The 16,827-nt window shown below is 33.8% G+C and overlaps 1 protein-coding gene across 3 annotated transcripts in view; it reads right to left on the reverse strand.

Annotated features, from left to right (window-relative positions):
• VPS50 (VPS50 subunit of EARP/GARPII complex) overlaps positions 1–16,552 on the reverse strand; it is a 68,672-nt gene extending 52,120 nt beyond the window's left edge. The window contains exons 1-10 of one of the 3 annotated variants that reach the window (XM_058183015.1): positions 16,423–16,552; positions 15,140–15,208; positions 12,175–12,207; positions 8,949–9,071; positions 8,564–8,635; positions 6,640–6,693; positions 5,273–5,343; positions 3,356–3,473; positions 3,237–3,272; positions 1,715–1,797 (exon numbers count right to left, since the gene is read on the reverse strand). In XM_058183015.1, coding sequence (XP_058038998.1) covers positions 1,715–1,797; positions 3,237–3,272; positions 3,356–3,473; positions 5,273–5,343; positions 6,640–6,693; positions 8,564–8,635; positions 8,949–9,071; positions 12,175–12,207; positions 15,140–15,208; positions 16,423–16,455 — 692 coding nt within the window. In that variant the 5' untranslated portion in view covers positions 16,456–16,552. Of the gene's footprint in view, positions 1–1,714; positions 1,798–3,236; positions 3,273–3,355; positions 3,474–4,234; positions 5,190–5,272; positions 5,344–6,639; positions 6,694–8,563; positions 8,636–8,948; positions 9,072–12,174; positions 12,208–15,139; positions 15,209–16,422 lie in introns of those variants that run through there. The other 2 variants (XM_058183016.1, XM_058183017.1) reach the window with 2 other exon arrangements.
• Between the last annotated feature and the right edge of the window lie 275 nt (positions 16,553–16,827).

Raw genomic sequence — 16,827 nt, forward strand, 5'->3', positions numbered from 1 at the left:
AAAGGTGATGAAATACATGGATGAACAGATCAATGTCAGTTTTACATGTATTCATTCTTAAATACACTTCTACATCAGTATTAAAAATTCAGAATACTTATTTTTAATATTTTTTCTGTAAAATTTAATATTCCTTCAAAATACATATTTCTTGGATTCTATGTACCTTTTTTATATAGTTTACAAATATTTAGAAATAGCAATCTTTATCAAAATATTCAAGGAATCGCAAGGGGAAAGGTTTAGTAGAGAAAGTAAAAATAAGATAGGCTTAACAATTCAGATATACCAAATTCTCATTTTCATCCTTAGAAAATAAAAAAATATAAAATACAGTTGGGTGAAATAAGGTCTGTAGAATTGTATCTAATTCTTTACATGTACAATCATAAAAATCTGACCAATGTTAGTCCATGACTTTTGCATATTTTGTCTATTTGAAATATTAAAATTCCAAAATCTCTTAAAACATCCAGATTACTATATATCACCTTTCCTTGAAATAATGCCATCTAATGGGACATAAAAGCATGTCCCTTCTTAGCAGAACCTGCTGTTTGGAACAATCCCTTTCTTAAAAGATGACCAACTTTAAGCCTGTTGGACTTTTAAAACACACTTAAAAAATCCATGTTTTCCTTGGGACTGGCAAAAGGACAAGTTTCTACTGAAATTGAATAAAAAATGTGATTGCCTAGCAATATTTATTTACTGATTTTTATAGTAATTTTAAAGGTAAGTAATTTTTATATTTAAGGGGCTTTTTTTTATTTTATGTGGCTCAGTGGCTAAGACGCTGAGCTTGTCGATCGAAAGGTCAGCAGTTCAACCATTCGAATCCCTAGTGCTGCGTAACAGGGTGAGCTCCCGTTGTTTGTTCCGGCTTCTGCCAACCTAGCAGTTCGAAAGCATGTAAAGAATGCAGGTAGAAAAATAGGGACCACCTTTGGTGGGAAGGTAACAGCATTCCGTGCGCCTTTGGCATTTAGTCATGCCAGCCACATGACCATGGAGATGTCTTTGGACAGTTCTGGCTCTTCGGCTTTGAAACAGAGATGAGCACCAGCCCCTAGAGTTGGGAACGACTAGCACATATCTGCGAGGGGAACCTTTACCTTTATAGTAATTTTATTAAAATTACAATTAAAAACATTTATAAAGTTTATAAAAATAAACTTTATAAATAAGCAAAAAAACAAGTCGGAGGCTGGATTTACATAATATGCCATGCCAAAAATAAACAAATCACATTTTGGTCTAGCATCATGTACAAAGTAACTCTAAGCATTTCTACCACGCAGTCCAACTCCATGCATACTAATCTTAAAGTATGCCCCAGTCTCCAGATGTATGCTTAGCATTGCAAATACAGTTTTTATGCAGCAGAGATTTTACAGACTTCAGTATAAAACAATCAGTTAATATTGGAACAGAAATACTATGTTGCATAACAACTAAGCCCCTTAAGACTCAAGTACACTGTCATAGTTAGCAGCCACGACTTGCATCTCGGAAACTTTATTAAAGTACAATTTAAAAGCATTAAACATATACGTATACCATTCTTTTTATTCTAATTAGAAAATTAATCTCTAGAATCAAAGCCAACTAAATTCAAAATAACTAACAACTGTGTAAAATGCCGCTTTGCTTCTTCGTTCACCCTATTTGATTCCAAGAAAGAATCAGCTTCACAAAATGTCTCTGGTGTTACCTTATGCAACTGTAGTGTTTGAAAGTGCTAGCTGCCTTCTGACATTCCAGGCACAATTGTATAGCCCCTGGATAATCTTCTTCCTGTAAGAAATCAAATATATATTTTTAAAAAGCAATTGGGCAGAGGCTATGAAAGATGGCATAGCTTTTTTACTTTCAGACTTTTAGCTGTGCAAATCATGAAACACCACTGGTCCACTGCATGAAGCTGCAGTCTTCAGGTCATTGTAAGATACTATAGACCAAAGGTGTCAAACATGATGCATCCAGCCTGCGGGCCGCCAGTTTAACACCCCAGATATAGACCAATGTTTCTCAACCTCAGGAACTTTAAGATGTGTGGACTTCAACTCCCAGAATTCATCAGTCAGCAGTACTAGGACTTAAGGTCCAGCCAACTTTAAAGTTGCTGAGGTTTAGAAACATTGATTTCTAAGAAACACTTAGATGAAAAGAAGGTCTCTGTCAGGGCAATCTGATTTCCCCATCAAAACAACAATGGAATAAAGCCCTCCAGAACATCCAAGTAAACCAAAAGAAGAAAAAATAGGAATTACCCACAACACACAGTGTAAAGACTACAACAGTCATTACATAGCACAAACAGACAGAACACTAGCAGAACATGAACAACAACAACAACATGTCCGAAGACATAATGAAAACTTCTTAATTTCACCATACATGGATAGACTTAACCATAGTTTCAACTGGGAAACTATGAGCATCCTAGGCCAGGCCAAGCCCAAAATTGCTAGAAAATTCCTGAAAGCCTGGCAAATCGGTCATCAACAGGCACATAGATATAAACAATATCTACATACCATTCAAAAGAAAAAGCCAAAAGCCAAAAAGGAAACAAAAAGACCTCACCAGAAATCAACACCCAGATGAGCAGAGATTAATGCCAAGATTAACATTAGATCAACAATCAAGAAGCAAACAATACTCTAATCAAGAAACTATCAACTGAGACAAACAAGCAAACTAACAGCCCAATCAAGGAACCACCAAGTCCACTGCCACCAACATTAACAGGGCAAACCACTATTATAAAATAAGAGCAAACCCTACTCCTTTACTAGCACTGGTGTTATTTAGCTCAGACACCACTAAGGTCTCCACAATTATGCATCAGAAATTGGTTTGACAAAAAACTTTGTGGAAGCCCACTATATTCCTGCTAACTGCAACAACCAGAAAACACTATTTTACGTGGCTGTCTGTGGGCAAAAGCCTCTCCAGGCTTTAGTAAGAATATGCCCTCCAACACTGATCACTGAAGCTTGGCAATAAAAGCCAAGTGGTGTCAAGACATGGAGTAATAACTCAGAATGTATCTCCCTTCTAAAAGAAGCTACACAACCTTTTAGTACCTTGTACAGCAATGGTCTTATACTGGCTGTGAATTCTGAAAGCTGCAGTCTCCAATTTGGACGATGTCAAGAAGGCTATTCTAATATCTTTGGAATAAATAGAACGAATAACATTTTTCAACCTCAATTACATCTATTTCTTACCTCCAACATTTCACTCAAACGGACATCAGTCTGTTGCTAAAAATTAAAGAAGAAAGGTATTATTATATATGGCACTAAAATTAAGATATTAATTTGTCAATTATATGTTCTGTTCATACCAGGGTTTTTATTGTTCTTAGAGATTTTAGCAGCCCAACTAGTAACTGCCGTTTCCGTTGATTTGCAAGAAGACCCAAGCTGGCTTGAGTAAAGCCCTCCTTGGCTGTATTCAGATGCCTGCATAAAACATTTTTGTTTTAATAAAATCAAAGCTTTTATCAAAAACTTCAAGTCATATTGCACTATCTTCAAATATTCAATCTGAGGCTAATGCAGAGTTCAGTCAAATACCATCCAAAACCTTGGGAAAAAAAGATTCAATACAATAATACATTTCCATACAGTTGACAAGTAATACTTTCTTAATTACCTACAAGCGGCATTCAGATGTCATGCTAGGCCCATCAACAAGATGGCTTCACATGCTGTGCAAATAAATTTTAACGAAGAACAAAATTATATATGGAAGGTCAGAGAAGTATTTGTTTAATTGTCAGGGGTCTATTTAACATCCATTCTTTAACATTAAGTTGGTAGAAAGTTGCTGTGAGAAAAGGCTATGTTGCTATTGTTCATGAAATGGAAGTTTGAAGTGAGTATTTCCCAACAAGGTTGACTTTTTTGACTGCCAAAGGGGTTGCTTCAATTAAAATCAACACCAAACACAAGTTTTTAATGGTGATAATTGTGTTGACATGAGCAGAGTGTATCACTGGTCCAAAAATACAATGATAGTAAACTGGGAAAAAACTGATTTGTGTGAAATGCATGACCCTTTTTCTTGAAACTGACATTATTAACAGGGAGCTATGATGTAATAACTCAAAACTTTCAAACAATGATTAAGCAGAAGAAAATGCTGCTAAATGTTAATGCTAAGCATCACACCTCATAAGCCACTAAAAATGCAGTTGTGAAATTGGATTTCCCTTTCTTACCCCATCTGCCATGGAGAAATATCAATTTGGTGGTACAACTTTTGTTTTTTCCAAAAACTGAAGGACTACTTTCACAGGCATCTGTTCACAGGCACTCAAATGAAAATGCGGAAAGGACTGTCAGGACTCGCATGAAGAGACAAAATATAATATTCCTTCATGATGCTTTTAAGACTCTTGTCTATTAACCATTAGATTTAGTAGTTTAACAAGTTTGAAATTCTTTTGGCTTGTTACGCAATGGGGAGGGGAAAAACCAAAATTGCTGTATTATACTAATCAGCATTCTATTAGGGAGAACATTAGATGTCTATCAGGACTGTCAAACTCATGGCCCACAGGCCGGATGCATCATGTGCTAGCTGTCAGCTTTGGAAGCCATACTAGGCCGGAGGCTTTCCTCCTCCTACTTTCCCACACATGGGAAAATGGCAGGGTGTTTTCTGAAACGCTGACACTAGCCACAGTCACACCCAGTTTAGCAAAAGGGAAAAAAGTCCTGATACATCATGTGACGCCGCTGTGACCCCTTGAGTTTGACACCCTTGATGTATATTTATTAATTTCTTTAAGACACTTTTTAAATGTCTCCTTATTATATTTTTTCTGTTGTTTTCTTTAAAATGTTTTGGTGTTTTTTATTTTAATCTTTTTTGAATAAACTAAAATTTTGTATGAAAAAAATAACCTTATCTATTATAGCGGAAATGCTTGGTGGTTATATACAGATATGCATGCCAGTGACAAAAGAGATCATTTCAAGGATTATTTTCCTGTTTCATTCATTAAACTATCCCCATAAAAATTAAACTTGGGAGTGGAGGCATTCCTTTCCATTCAACAATCATATTCATACTCTGTATTGGGCATGATGAATTGGACTACTAGATATATAAGCCAGCAATGTCTTATAGCCCAGGATATCTTTATATATTTTGTATTTATATAAATGAAACAAAACAAAACAATAAAGCAATTATGAAGCTTTTTTCTGTTACTTTCTAAAGCAATTAAATGTAATCCAAAAATATATCATACCGTCTTCCATTTGTACAGATAACAGCAGCTAACTGAAGGCTTGTTTGCAACGATGTAACTCGTTCAAGTTCCTACAGAAATGTAATAAAGTCCATTTAGCTTTCCAGGGAAATAGAACCATTGCTCAAAATGCTATGCTCTCAAACATTTTATATAAAAAGTAAAGAACAGATAACATGCAAGTAAAGCATGATAATGATCTAATGAAGACAATGTAGGAATTCATCACTTGCAGAAAGATAACTCACACTAGAAATGCATTAGATCCTGACACCAAATTGTAATTTTGGAAAGAATTGTAGCTGTTTCTTTGAACAAAATTCTTCAATACATAGTTTGCCATTAAGGAAAATACATGTAAATCAGAATCTATTTCTGCCTAATGACAAGAATCTAAAGGATGCAGCAAATATTCCAATAAGAGTAATATGCAGTTTGTGCTATGTGGAGCTGGACAGAAAGAAAGAAAGGAACGTGGAATAAAATGATACAAAGTACAATACGTCCCCAAGCAATCAGCCTCATTTGCCACTGAGGTTTCTGGTCACTAACTGCTTCTGGTCTGGCTCAAGAACTCAATTAAATATATCCCTAGTGCTGAGCATGAAATATGCAATTTTTCAACACTGATAGCATTTTTTCAAACTGCAATCAAACTGCTTTTTGGCTTTCCAAAAGAACTTCGGATATAATATAAAAATAATGATGGGAATAATGACTCATTGGAAAATAAAGAAGTTTCTAAATGTTCACAAGAAGTAATGTCCACTCAAACAAATCTCTCAATCCTTTTTGTCTATACTTATTTCTTTTAAAGGAAGCCTATGAATTGCTTAAACAGCAAGCTATGAAATAGCCAAAAAGGGCTTAAAGTAAAAGAAACAAGGGTTAAATAATGTGGTACCTACAATCACAAATGCCTTCATATAACTCCTTGGTTCTAATCAGGCTCCCATCTTAATTTATTTTTAGAGTTTCTTAATTAAAGAAAACCAAACGGGAAGTTGGAAAATGCTATGCAACAAAGCCAAGTACCAACCTTCAGAATAACCTTTATTTTCTTAGAAAATAAACATGAAGCATAGCTGCAGGATACTCCACATAAAGACGACAAAGATATGCTGCTGGAGTGGTAAAGAATATCCCAAATGACTACATGCAATATGGAGAACAACTCCACTTTTTGCATTTCAGCATCAGAAAACTCTACGTATATTACTATATTCTATACCAGAGTTCTGATATATCAACCCCATTGATTGTAAAACTTATACATAGACAAACCTGACATATTTATTAGAGGCTCATAGTAAAAATTTTATAAATATAAGTTTTATAAATTTATTAGTTTGTTTATATTACCTTACCTTGACATATGCAGTCTGTTTCTCAAGAATCAAGTCTGCAACTTTTTTGGATACCTGTAGATGAAATATTTAAGGTTAAAATTACAATAAGTACTTGTATCAAACTGAATCTGAATCATACACTTAAAGATCTTAAGCATTTTGAAATAATACATCTTAAACATTTTATTCCACTTTATTTTATTCCACATTTAAATAAATGGAGATAGAAGTAGTAAACACTCCTTTAGATTGCCATGCTTCACAAAATAAACAAATAAAAATTACAGGTTTTCATCCAAAATCCAAAGTACAAATGTAATTAACCTTCCATCCAACTGCAAACTGAAGAATGTACTTAAATAAAAATTAAGGTGCTACATAGTACAAAAAGCCAAATGTAGACCATGCAGTATGTCATAATTATAATGATTCATCTATAAAGAAGAGTGAAAGAAATCTGCATTTAAAAAAAAATTCTCTGAATATATTCTCTACAGGGTAAGGTTACAAAATGTAGTATTATTCCAGTTCGGTCTGGTAGTGATGCCCACCCAATCGCCCAATCACCTGTTGTCACTTCTTTCCAACTCACTTGCTTTTCCCACCCGAATGGTAGGAATAGGTTGTTAAAAATGCTTTTCAAGTAAAAAAAAAAGATTGCGCGCCACAGCTGATCACACACACACCCTGTGCGCTGTTCTACTTACCCCATGCTTCCTTTTGGTATGCACTGCGCACACGCCTCACATTTGGTGCGTGGTACATACTGCGCATGCACAGTGTGCATTTGGCATGCAGCGCGCAGCCAGCGAACCAGTAGTAAACTGGTTCAGATTTCACCACTGTTCCAGTTAAGTTTAAAAATTAAATTGTTTTCTTGTTTAATGAATTCTTTTTCCCATTCTGAATTCCAGTATATGAAAATTGCATTTTGCAAGAAATGAACATGACAAGCATCTTTTGTTTATTATTCAATTATAGCTGGTTTTCTGGGAGGGACAAAGAAATAATTATGTTACACTGATTCCTTCAAGTATTAATTTCTCTTTATTTGTCCATATCATTCAGATTACAATGCATTTCCTAAATAAAACAAGACTCCCAACATCTAATTCCTACATGCAGAGGGTAGCAGCCACAAATAATCCTTTGTAAGCAGGGGAAAAAGATGACAAATGAAATGGTCACTCCCCATCTCCCCCTTTGACATGCAGAAAATTTGAAAGCCTCCTAAGAAACTCAATTATCTTTGGATCTCTACTAATTATATGAACTTCTTCACAATCCCAAGATTGGATTTATACACATGTTAAATTATGCAATTTCTTTTGTTTGGGTTTATGGTATGGTGGTATGATAGCAGTGTGTATCAGGCTTAGTATGCACTTAACTACGGTATAGATTTCACAGACCATCAAAAGCTGACTAGAAATGATTATAAGCTCATTTTCAAAACTCAATAGAGTTTGGAGACCAGCATAATTAAAATTGCTGTTAATTAATGTCAACCAGATTACTCAGCAACCAACACAAATCAGGCATGGGTGAGCAACTTTCTTGAACAACAGGTATTTCTCAAATGCTTTCAACTGGATATGCCAGAGGTTGAACGTTAACCTTTAAAGGCAAATTCTATATTGTCTCAGGTAGTTATAAGAAGGTTAAGAAGTCTGTCATCCAAGTATTTTGAACTTTAATATCCCATCAGTCCAACCTAACCATGACCAATGGCAAAAGGCTGGGAATGTCATAGTTCATGACAATAAAGCAATAAATAAAAAACAGCAGGAAGTGAAATGTGATCATCTTAATTATAATTTCTGAGTCTTCATTGAAGTACTTCAACCTGTTTTCAAGATCATGTAACTTTTCTGAGAAGTAATGAGGTTTATGGAAATCAATAAAATGAGCAGGGAAGAATAAGAAAGAACTTTCTACTTACAGCTGCTTGCTGCTGCTTTAGTTTGTCTCTATACTCTTCCAGTTCCTGGAGACTAAGAACAGCTGGCAGCTTCTACAAATAAGCACAATCAAAATCAATTTTAAAAATACACACAAAATCAACCTAAGGGGCAAAGTTCTTGAATAATGTGACTTTGACTCAGGTTAGTAAAATAAGAAAAAACATGGCTGCTATATTTATTTTGTGGATTTTTTAAATTTGTTTTATAATTTTAGAATTGTAAGCCACTCAGAGTCATTTAATTAAGTTGAACAACTATAAAAATTAATTGAATAAATAAAATGTTCTCTTTCAATGGCGGTGACAGAGCAATGAAGATGAAAGTATATTATCAAGTATAGTTATTCCAATTCAGTGTTCTTACCTCTAACTCATACTTAACAATATCAAAGGAATCATTGGAAAAATAGATTTCTTCAATGCTGTTGATTATTTCCTGCTGGGCCTGAGGATCAGTTGGTTGCTCCCGGAGTTCTCGAAGTTCTTCCTTCAATATATGACAGAAAATGATGTATCGCCAATTTATTTTAAAAAGTATATACAAGGCTAGCCATAGGAAGAGTTACATACTGCTTCCCTTTCACCTTTCAGCCCAATTCAGGAGCCCTCACAGGTAATCACTTACATAACAAACTATTTTGTGTTGAATTTTATATTATATATCTCATACATACATACATACATATATATGAGAAATTTGTCTCTGAATAAATTAGTTTACTCAATAAATCATGATTAAAATGTAATGTGTAGATTTAAACATTGAAACTTATTTAAGAAGTTTATATACTGGTTCAATCCAGCTGGACTCCAAGTAGAATATAATATATAAAATATAGCTAATAGTAATATAATAATACAAAATATATCCAATATCCAATTATAACTATATCTTATGAAAGTGGCAAGCTGTTCAAGTTGTTCATCTCAATTTTGCACTAAAAATTGGAAATAATTGCAGTTAAAAATTGGCCCCAATAAAATTTTACATTTTGTAGTTTTAATTGCAAGATAGCTCTAGTAGGATATGGTACATATTTGATTAAATAGTCCCCAAAATCAATATGTGGATTTAACTATAAGTAAATTACACATATATCCACAATTTTCAACATACATCTGCAACAATGCATTTATTAAGCTAATATATTTACAGGACAGATGTTCCATTTTTCACCCTTAAATTTTACAAAACTGTGTAACATTTTGGAAAATAAAATAATAGTTCTCCTTCTCCTATTTACTTAACTGTACTTGAATATTAAATATGTTTTGTAATAAAAATACGGTTTAATTATCACAATAAATTTGCCTAAAACTCTGCCTATATTGTTCTAGAAGCTACTGCATTTGTTCTTTGAATTACTTCCTACTTCCATAACTAAGCTGTAGCAAACCGAAAGAGAAACTAATCAGAGACAAACTGAAATCAGCAATCATATTATGAAACCTCAGTGTGTGGAACAAAAACAAAATAGGACAGAGTTATCACTGGGAAGCTGGAAGGGAAGCTAGAATTCAATTTCGCATAGGCTTTAGCTTTCCCTGCTGTATTCTAACAAATAGAAATATAGAAATGAGACAAGAGTATCTTATGTGGGGAAAAACTGAGAAATGGACATGAAAACATGAATTGGAATCCTTAAGAATAAATACATGTTCTCTTAGCAACTCAAAAGATATTTTGCAAAAAGAATCCCCCAAAATATTGAAAGAGGAGCTTAATGAATTACCTCTGATCTAACTACACCACATAGGATGAAAAAAAAAACATGTTCACTGGAAAAAATGCCAGTCAGTTCATTCACTGACCAATTCTTTATTTTAGCAAAACTGTACTTTTAGAACTAAACAGAAGTTCTCCATCAAATGCCCTCTGCATGTTTTCATCATCCTCTTAAGTTTTATTAAAGTGCCATCTTGAGGAATATCTTTGAAATTGCAGTTTTAATAGTAAATAGCTATGATTCTAAAACCTAAAGAGCCACAGTATTGCAGTTGAATATTTTTAGAAAGTTCAATTTCAACAACTTTTGATATATTAAGAACCGTTCTAAGAGAAGGAATGTCCACATGATAATCTAATCTTGTTTTAGAATTATTACACCTGCTTAATAGTGATAATGAAACTGCATCCTGTTAGCAGTTATTCATTACTTTTAAATTAGCTGATGTATGATAAATAACAATACTTGTTTTAATCAACATATTCATAATATTCATAATCCATGATTGGAATAGTTGGAAATGCTATTTTTTTAAATGGTTTATTCTAGGTTGCATACGGTAATATGAGTATACTAGAATAACAATGGTGTTGGCTGTATTTCTACTATATCACCACCCATAGTCACTTGGTTGAGTTGGGCAGCTGTAGAAATTGAATGAACAAACAAGCTCAGATGTGTAACTAATGAACAATTCTGCTGAAGAACTTTTATATGAAAACCTTCTTAGACCAAACTGTACTAGCCAATAAGAATCAACAGTAATGGGAGCTTTCTATTGATAACCAGGGTGCATGAAAAATGCATGCTGAGAGTCCAGCAGCATACAAATTTAATAACTAGAAATCAAATATATTTGTAAAACTAAAAGAAAGGGAAAAGATGGAATAGATTTGAATCTATTTGAAGTGAATTAAACTTATGTGGAGATGAATACGAGCATGGAATTAAAGGTGTACGTTTATCATGAATATATGACAAAACATATGGATTGGTCTAAGTTATTGTGAATGCATATGAAATTAGCAAGAAATTCCCATTATATTTCAGTGAACTGCAATAATGCAGTTCATAACTGCAATAATGCATCCTGATTATTGCTGGCATATTGTATGTACCTCCAAGTTAGTGGGGTTCAGACAACTATAATTCAAACCAGAATAACGGCGGTGTTGCCTCCTGTTAATGCTGAACTAAAAAAAAATATTGTAAGCCTACTGAATTTTATCTGGGAATCTCAAAATACAAATAAGGCAGTAACTCTCTAACTAGTGTGTTCCTGCTCAGCATATTATCATCCTCACAGTAACAGCCCAATAAAACCATTATGATTTAATATTACTTCTAATTTTGCTGAGATTTGTAAACACTTAATTTAGCAGGCTCCAGAATTCTTACCAACATAGGTTCCCCACTAATAGGCTGCTGAAAAAATTAACAATTCCTTTTAGTTTTAAGTATTAAGGACAAGCAGACAACAAAATAATTAGTAGACTATATTGACAAATATTTTCAATGCATCCAGATCTAAGATAGTAGCAGAAGTGTGCAAAAAATTGAAGTTAAAACAGTTAGACTCAGAATCATCTCATTCCAACCTTCCAAAAATGGATTGGCCTGAAATATTGAGGCTGTGAAAAAGAATTTATTTCAAGGCCAGATTGCTTTCTGTACAACCAAAAAGCCTACTCTGAAGTCAAAGTATTTCTAGTGAGGTTAGAATGGAATATTTCAGGAGTGAAATCATGATACATTGAAATACCTGCATATTTTTAATGTTTTTGAAATAATTTGCACAGAAGTCTGTCACACCATCTTACAAGAAATACAGGTATCTTTATTTGCAACTCCATCTTTGCCTACCATTTCTTTCTGTATTTCTTTCCCAAAGGAAATCTATGAATGAAGATAAAACTAAAATTGTTGCACAAGTACAACCAATAAGCAATAGAGAGATGTAATCTGGATGGAGTAGAAATGTTCCACATTCTGACCAAAAAAACAACACCACTATGGAGAAAGCTCTCAAGAATTTAAATTTAACATATTGCTAACCTCTCTAGAGGTCTTTCAGGGTGCATTATTTACAGTCTACAGAAATCCAAGTGATAATCACATTAGTTCCTTAATCTAGAGATAAATATTAATGTGTTTTCTTCTGGAGCAATATTGTTTCTTAATTTATAATTATAACCCTTGTGTAAACCAAGGGCGTTCAAACTTTTTGTCAATCCTTCAAGGCAGTCCAGATAAAAAAACCAAACCACAAGTGTTAACATTACCTTTTTTGTCTACTTGCAGCTCTTCCGTTTGCCTCCCAAGGTAATTCTCACAGCCCAATACATTTTTTCAGTAATATTTAGTTTTAAATTTAGTTTTAAAAAAATCAGGGAACTGTAGTGATAAAAAATTAGCTGAATGAACCCTATCGTGTTCTTTTTGGAACCCACAAAACCATAACTTTCATATCCAGAACTACTCCTAACTAAATCAGCAATATAAATAGATCAAATATTTCCAATTTTTCAGTGTCCATTTATGTCTCTTAGATGAGATGAGCAGTATAGAAAATTGATTAATAAGTAAGTACAATGAAGAGCTTATTTGAATCATTGAGGTATCATTTGCATTCATTTGATCAACATAATTCTTGCAACAATGTCATCTTTCCAGAATTAGCAAATAGAAAAAAGGGAACTGCTTTCCAATTGACAAGTAAATAACCATTATTATTATTTTGCTTTTTTTTTGGCCTATTCTGTAAGGTTCTATATTGACAATCACCCTCCCTACATAATTATTATTTATTTATTATTTATTTTATTTATTTAATTAAACTTTTATACTGCCCTTCTCCCGAAGGACTCAGGGCGGTGTACAGCCTTCATTTAAAACAATTAATATACATATTAAAATAACAATTAAAAAGCTTATTCAATAAAAGGCCGAAATTAAAACCGTCCAATTGACCATGTAAAATACCCAGTAAAATTACAATTAAAAATTTAAAATTTAGAATTTAAAAATCAGGCCAGTCCCGCTTGGATAAATAAATAAGTTTTCAGTTCCCGGCGAAAGGTCCGAAGGTCAGGCAATTGGCGTAAACCGGGGGGAAGTTCGTTCCAGAGGGTAGGTGCTCCCACAGAGAAGGACCTTCCCCTGGGGGCCGCCAGCCGACACTGCTTGGCGGACGGCACCCTGAGAAGACCCTCTCTGTGAGAGCGTACGGGTCGGTGGGAGGCATGTGGAAACAGCAGGCGGTCCCGTAAGTACCCGGGCCCTAAGCCATTTACAGTTTTTGCAAAAAAAGCAGTTTAAAGATTATTTCATTCGTATCTTTTCATGACTTCATGAACCTATACTTCATGACATAAATACATTTTTGCAATAATCCACAAAAATGGATGGATTTAGAGGAATTACTTGGGAGTTAAATATTTTAAATTATTAGAACCTTTTTCAGTGACATGCATTTTACCTCAAGAAAGGTTAAAATATGAGATGATTTTTTGTATGGCTGCCAAAAACTAATAGACAACGAAGAATATGCAAGCATATGAAAAGAAAACAGAGGATTACACAAATACAGTATCTTCTAAAAATTCTTGTGAACACAGAAGTTGCAACAGATTTTATAGTTGCTCAGCAATTCTACATCATTCCCTTCCCCCACTTAAACTCATCCTTCATTCCAATTTAACATATGCAGAATCAGTTATTATGAAATCAGTTCATGCAACTGATGCATCAACGGCTATAGCCAGATTCTAATATAGTGGGAACTCTAACATCAATGGCAGTAAGAGTCATAAAATGTATAAAGGATACTCAAATAGTTGTTGGAAATGTAAAATTCAAATATGAACCTTTTATCATATTTGGTGTTCTTGCAAAAGAGCCAAGCAATATTTAATGGAAATTAATAACGTAATTCAAAAAATATTGAAATTTAATGTCTAATTCAGAAACTTTTTTGTAAGATTTATGGATAAAACTTTGTAGAAACCACATGGTATTTTTTATGATTATATAAGATAACAGCAGCCTGACATTTATATGCTCAGCATTGGAAAGATTCTATGATACCCACAATAGAAGAATAGTTAATAAAGATGACAGAACTGGCAACGAGGACTAACTTTATATTCTTTGTGAGACTTACGAAATTATCTATAATTGAAAGTCTTTTGTGGACATTTTCCAGGAGACACGAGAAAAATTAAATTTTGACATATGGAATTGATGAATGTTAAAATTTAAAAAGAAAAAGACTTCTTTCTTACCTCTTTTCTTTTTTGGGGGAAAATGGATATTTTATCATACTTTTATATTAAGATTCAAATATGTTTCTTTTTCTTTTTTGCTTTATTCTTTATCTTTTTTCTTGGTTTTCTGAATTAGTCTATATTATTTTTATGTGCATGTTTTGTAAAATGTAATTAAATTATGTGATGCCAAATAGTAATAAGTTTCTTAACACACATGGGAATTGCCTGAAGTACTTTTATAAATTAAAGCTGCCATAGAATCCTGACAGAAAATATTAAACAATAGTAAACAAGCAGAGATATATCCAATTATTAGAACAGGAAAGTAGATACCACAAAACTCACATCCTATCCAGTGTATTGCAGAATAGAAAGGACAAGACTGACATATTGCTAAAGATCTCATCATCTATCCTGATGTTAATGTCATTAACTCAATTTGACAAGGATGCTGACTTCTTTGCCCTGCACTGCAGCTGTATAGAATACAAATAGATGCTACAGAAAACAAGTATAAAACAGAAATTGAAAGAAATGTTAACGTATGTATTCAGTCCTACCTTGCTTGGAATTCTGAAGTTTTCAAGGGGACTCAAATCATGAATACTCTCCTGAGGACTTTTAAGACCCTTGGGGGGGGAAATCAAATATGTCACTTTTTGCAGTCAAAAAATTAAACACTTATTAATGAATACATGAGTGCTTCAACTAGTGGTTCAGGAGGCACATATATTTGAAAACCAAACCTTGGTAAACTAGAACTATTGTCACGAACAAGGCTTTCCAGCTACAAACAGCTGACGAACCTGTACAACAAAAGAATCTGTATAATAAAAGGATGGACTTTTTCCCATGATAATCCTTCACTACAATCTATGGATTGGAACTAATGGATGTTGTAACACAAACATTCTGGAAAACACTTTATTTGTTCAATCTTAAGACTTATAACAAGGAAAATTTCAAAAATGCTTGTTGAATTGCACAGAAAAATGAATTAGAGCGCTTTGAAACTACATGTCCAATAATATTTCCTTTAAAAAACACTGAATATGAGATTTATGATCAATAGTCACAATTTTGGAATATTGTTTCAATTTTTTAAAAGTATTCTCATCAAAAAAGCACACCTTTTATTTTGGTTCTCAAAGAAATATTATGTGGCCCATTTTTGACCAAGAGTCCTGATTGTTTTGTTATCAAATAGTATGAGAAAAAGTTCCAAGTTTAACTGATCATTACATTCTGAAATCATTTCCACACACAGAGAATTTAAACTGGGAAAACAAGCTCAACCTGAACAACCACAATTCAATCCTACAATGCATCTGGAATCCTTGCCTTCCTGAATGAATAATCAGTGAAATAAATTACTGACAACCCAGGAAATCTTCGCATACCTCCTTTATTCAGGCATCAGAATAATAATAATAATAATAATAATAATAATAATAATAATAATAATAATAATAATAATAATAATAATAATAATAATAATAATAGTGATGATGATGATGATGATGATAAACAACCTTAAATCCTGTGCCCATTTACAAATATGCAAGTCCTATTTAACTGAACTTTTTCAAAGCAACGCACGCCAAACTGTATCTTATCTATGACAGAACGCACGTGAGCTTTTTTTTTTAGTAAATATAACATAGTATCGTGGTTTTTCTTCTCGTTCAAACTGTTGTTTTAATTATAGGAATGCCGGCCTTGCGAAACATACACCCTGAATCTCGTACTGCCTATGCTCCCTTCTGCAGAAATTGTTTCAGTTACATCTTTCTCAACCTCCCTTTATCAAACGTAGGCCTTTCCGTTCTTCCCACCCTGCTACCTGTCGGGTCATCAGAGACTTGATTTTCTGCATGGTGACACAATTTCTCCCGCCGGTCAGCCACTTCGTCTCGTAAACTCTCTTCGACCAAGGAACGCAGCTGCCTCTAATACAGCGAAGCCATTTTGGGCATCACATGACCCGCCTGTTTTCCTTCTGAATCATGGGATTTGGAGTTTACAACGGGAGCTCTGCTTCCGGATTTTGGATGACGAGACTCAGCCGAGAGAAATACAACTCCCACAAAGCTCAGCGGAACGTGTTTCCTGCCTTTCCAGCTGGTGGATTTTCAGGATGAAATGTGCCTTTTAGCTATGAAATGAATTTAAAGGAACCATCTGATGCTTTGGATGCGGGATTTGCTTATTTCCATGGATAATGGAAATAATTGCCTGATCCAGGATA

The sequence above is a fragment of the Ahaetulla prasina genome, chromosome 4, assembly GCF_028640845.1.
Source record: "Ahaetulla prasina isolate Xishuangbanna chromosome 4, ASM2864084v1, whole genome shotgun sequence".
Taxonomy (NCBI): Eukaryota; Metazoa; Chordata; class Lepidosauria; order Squamata; family Colubridae; genus Ahaetulla; species Ahaetulla prasina.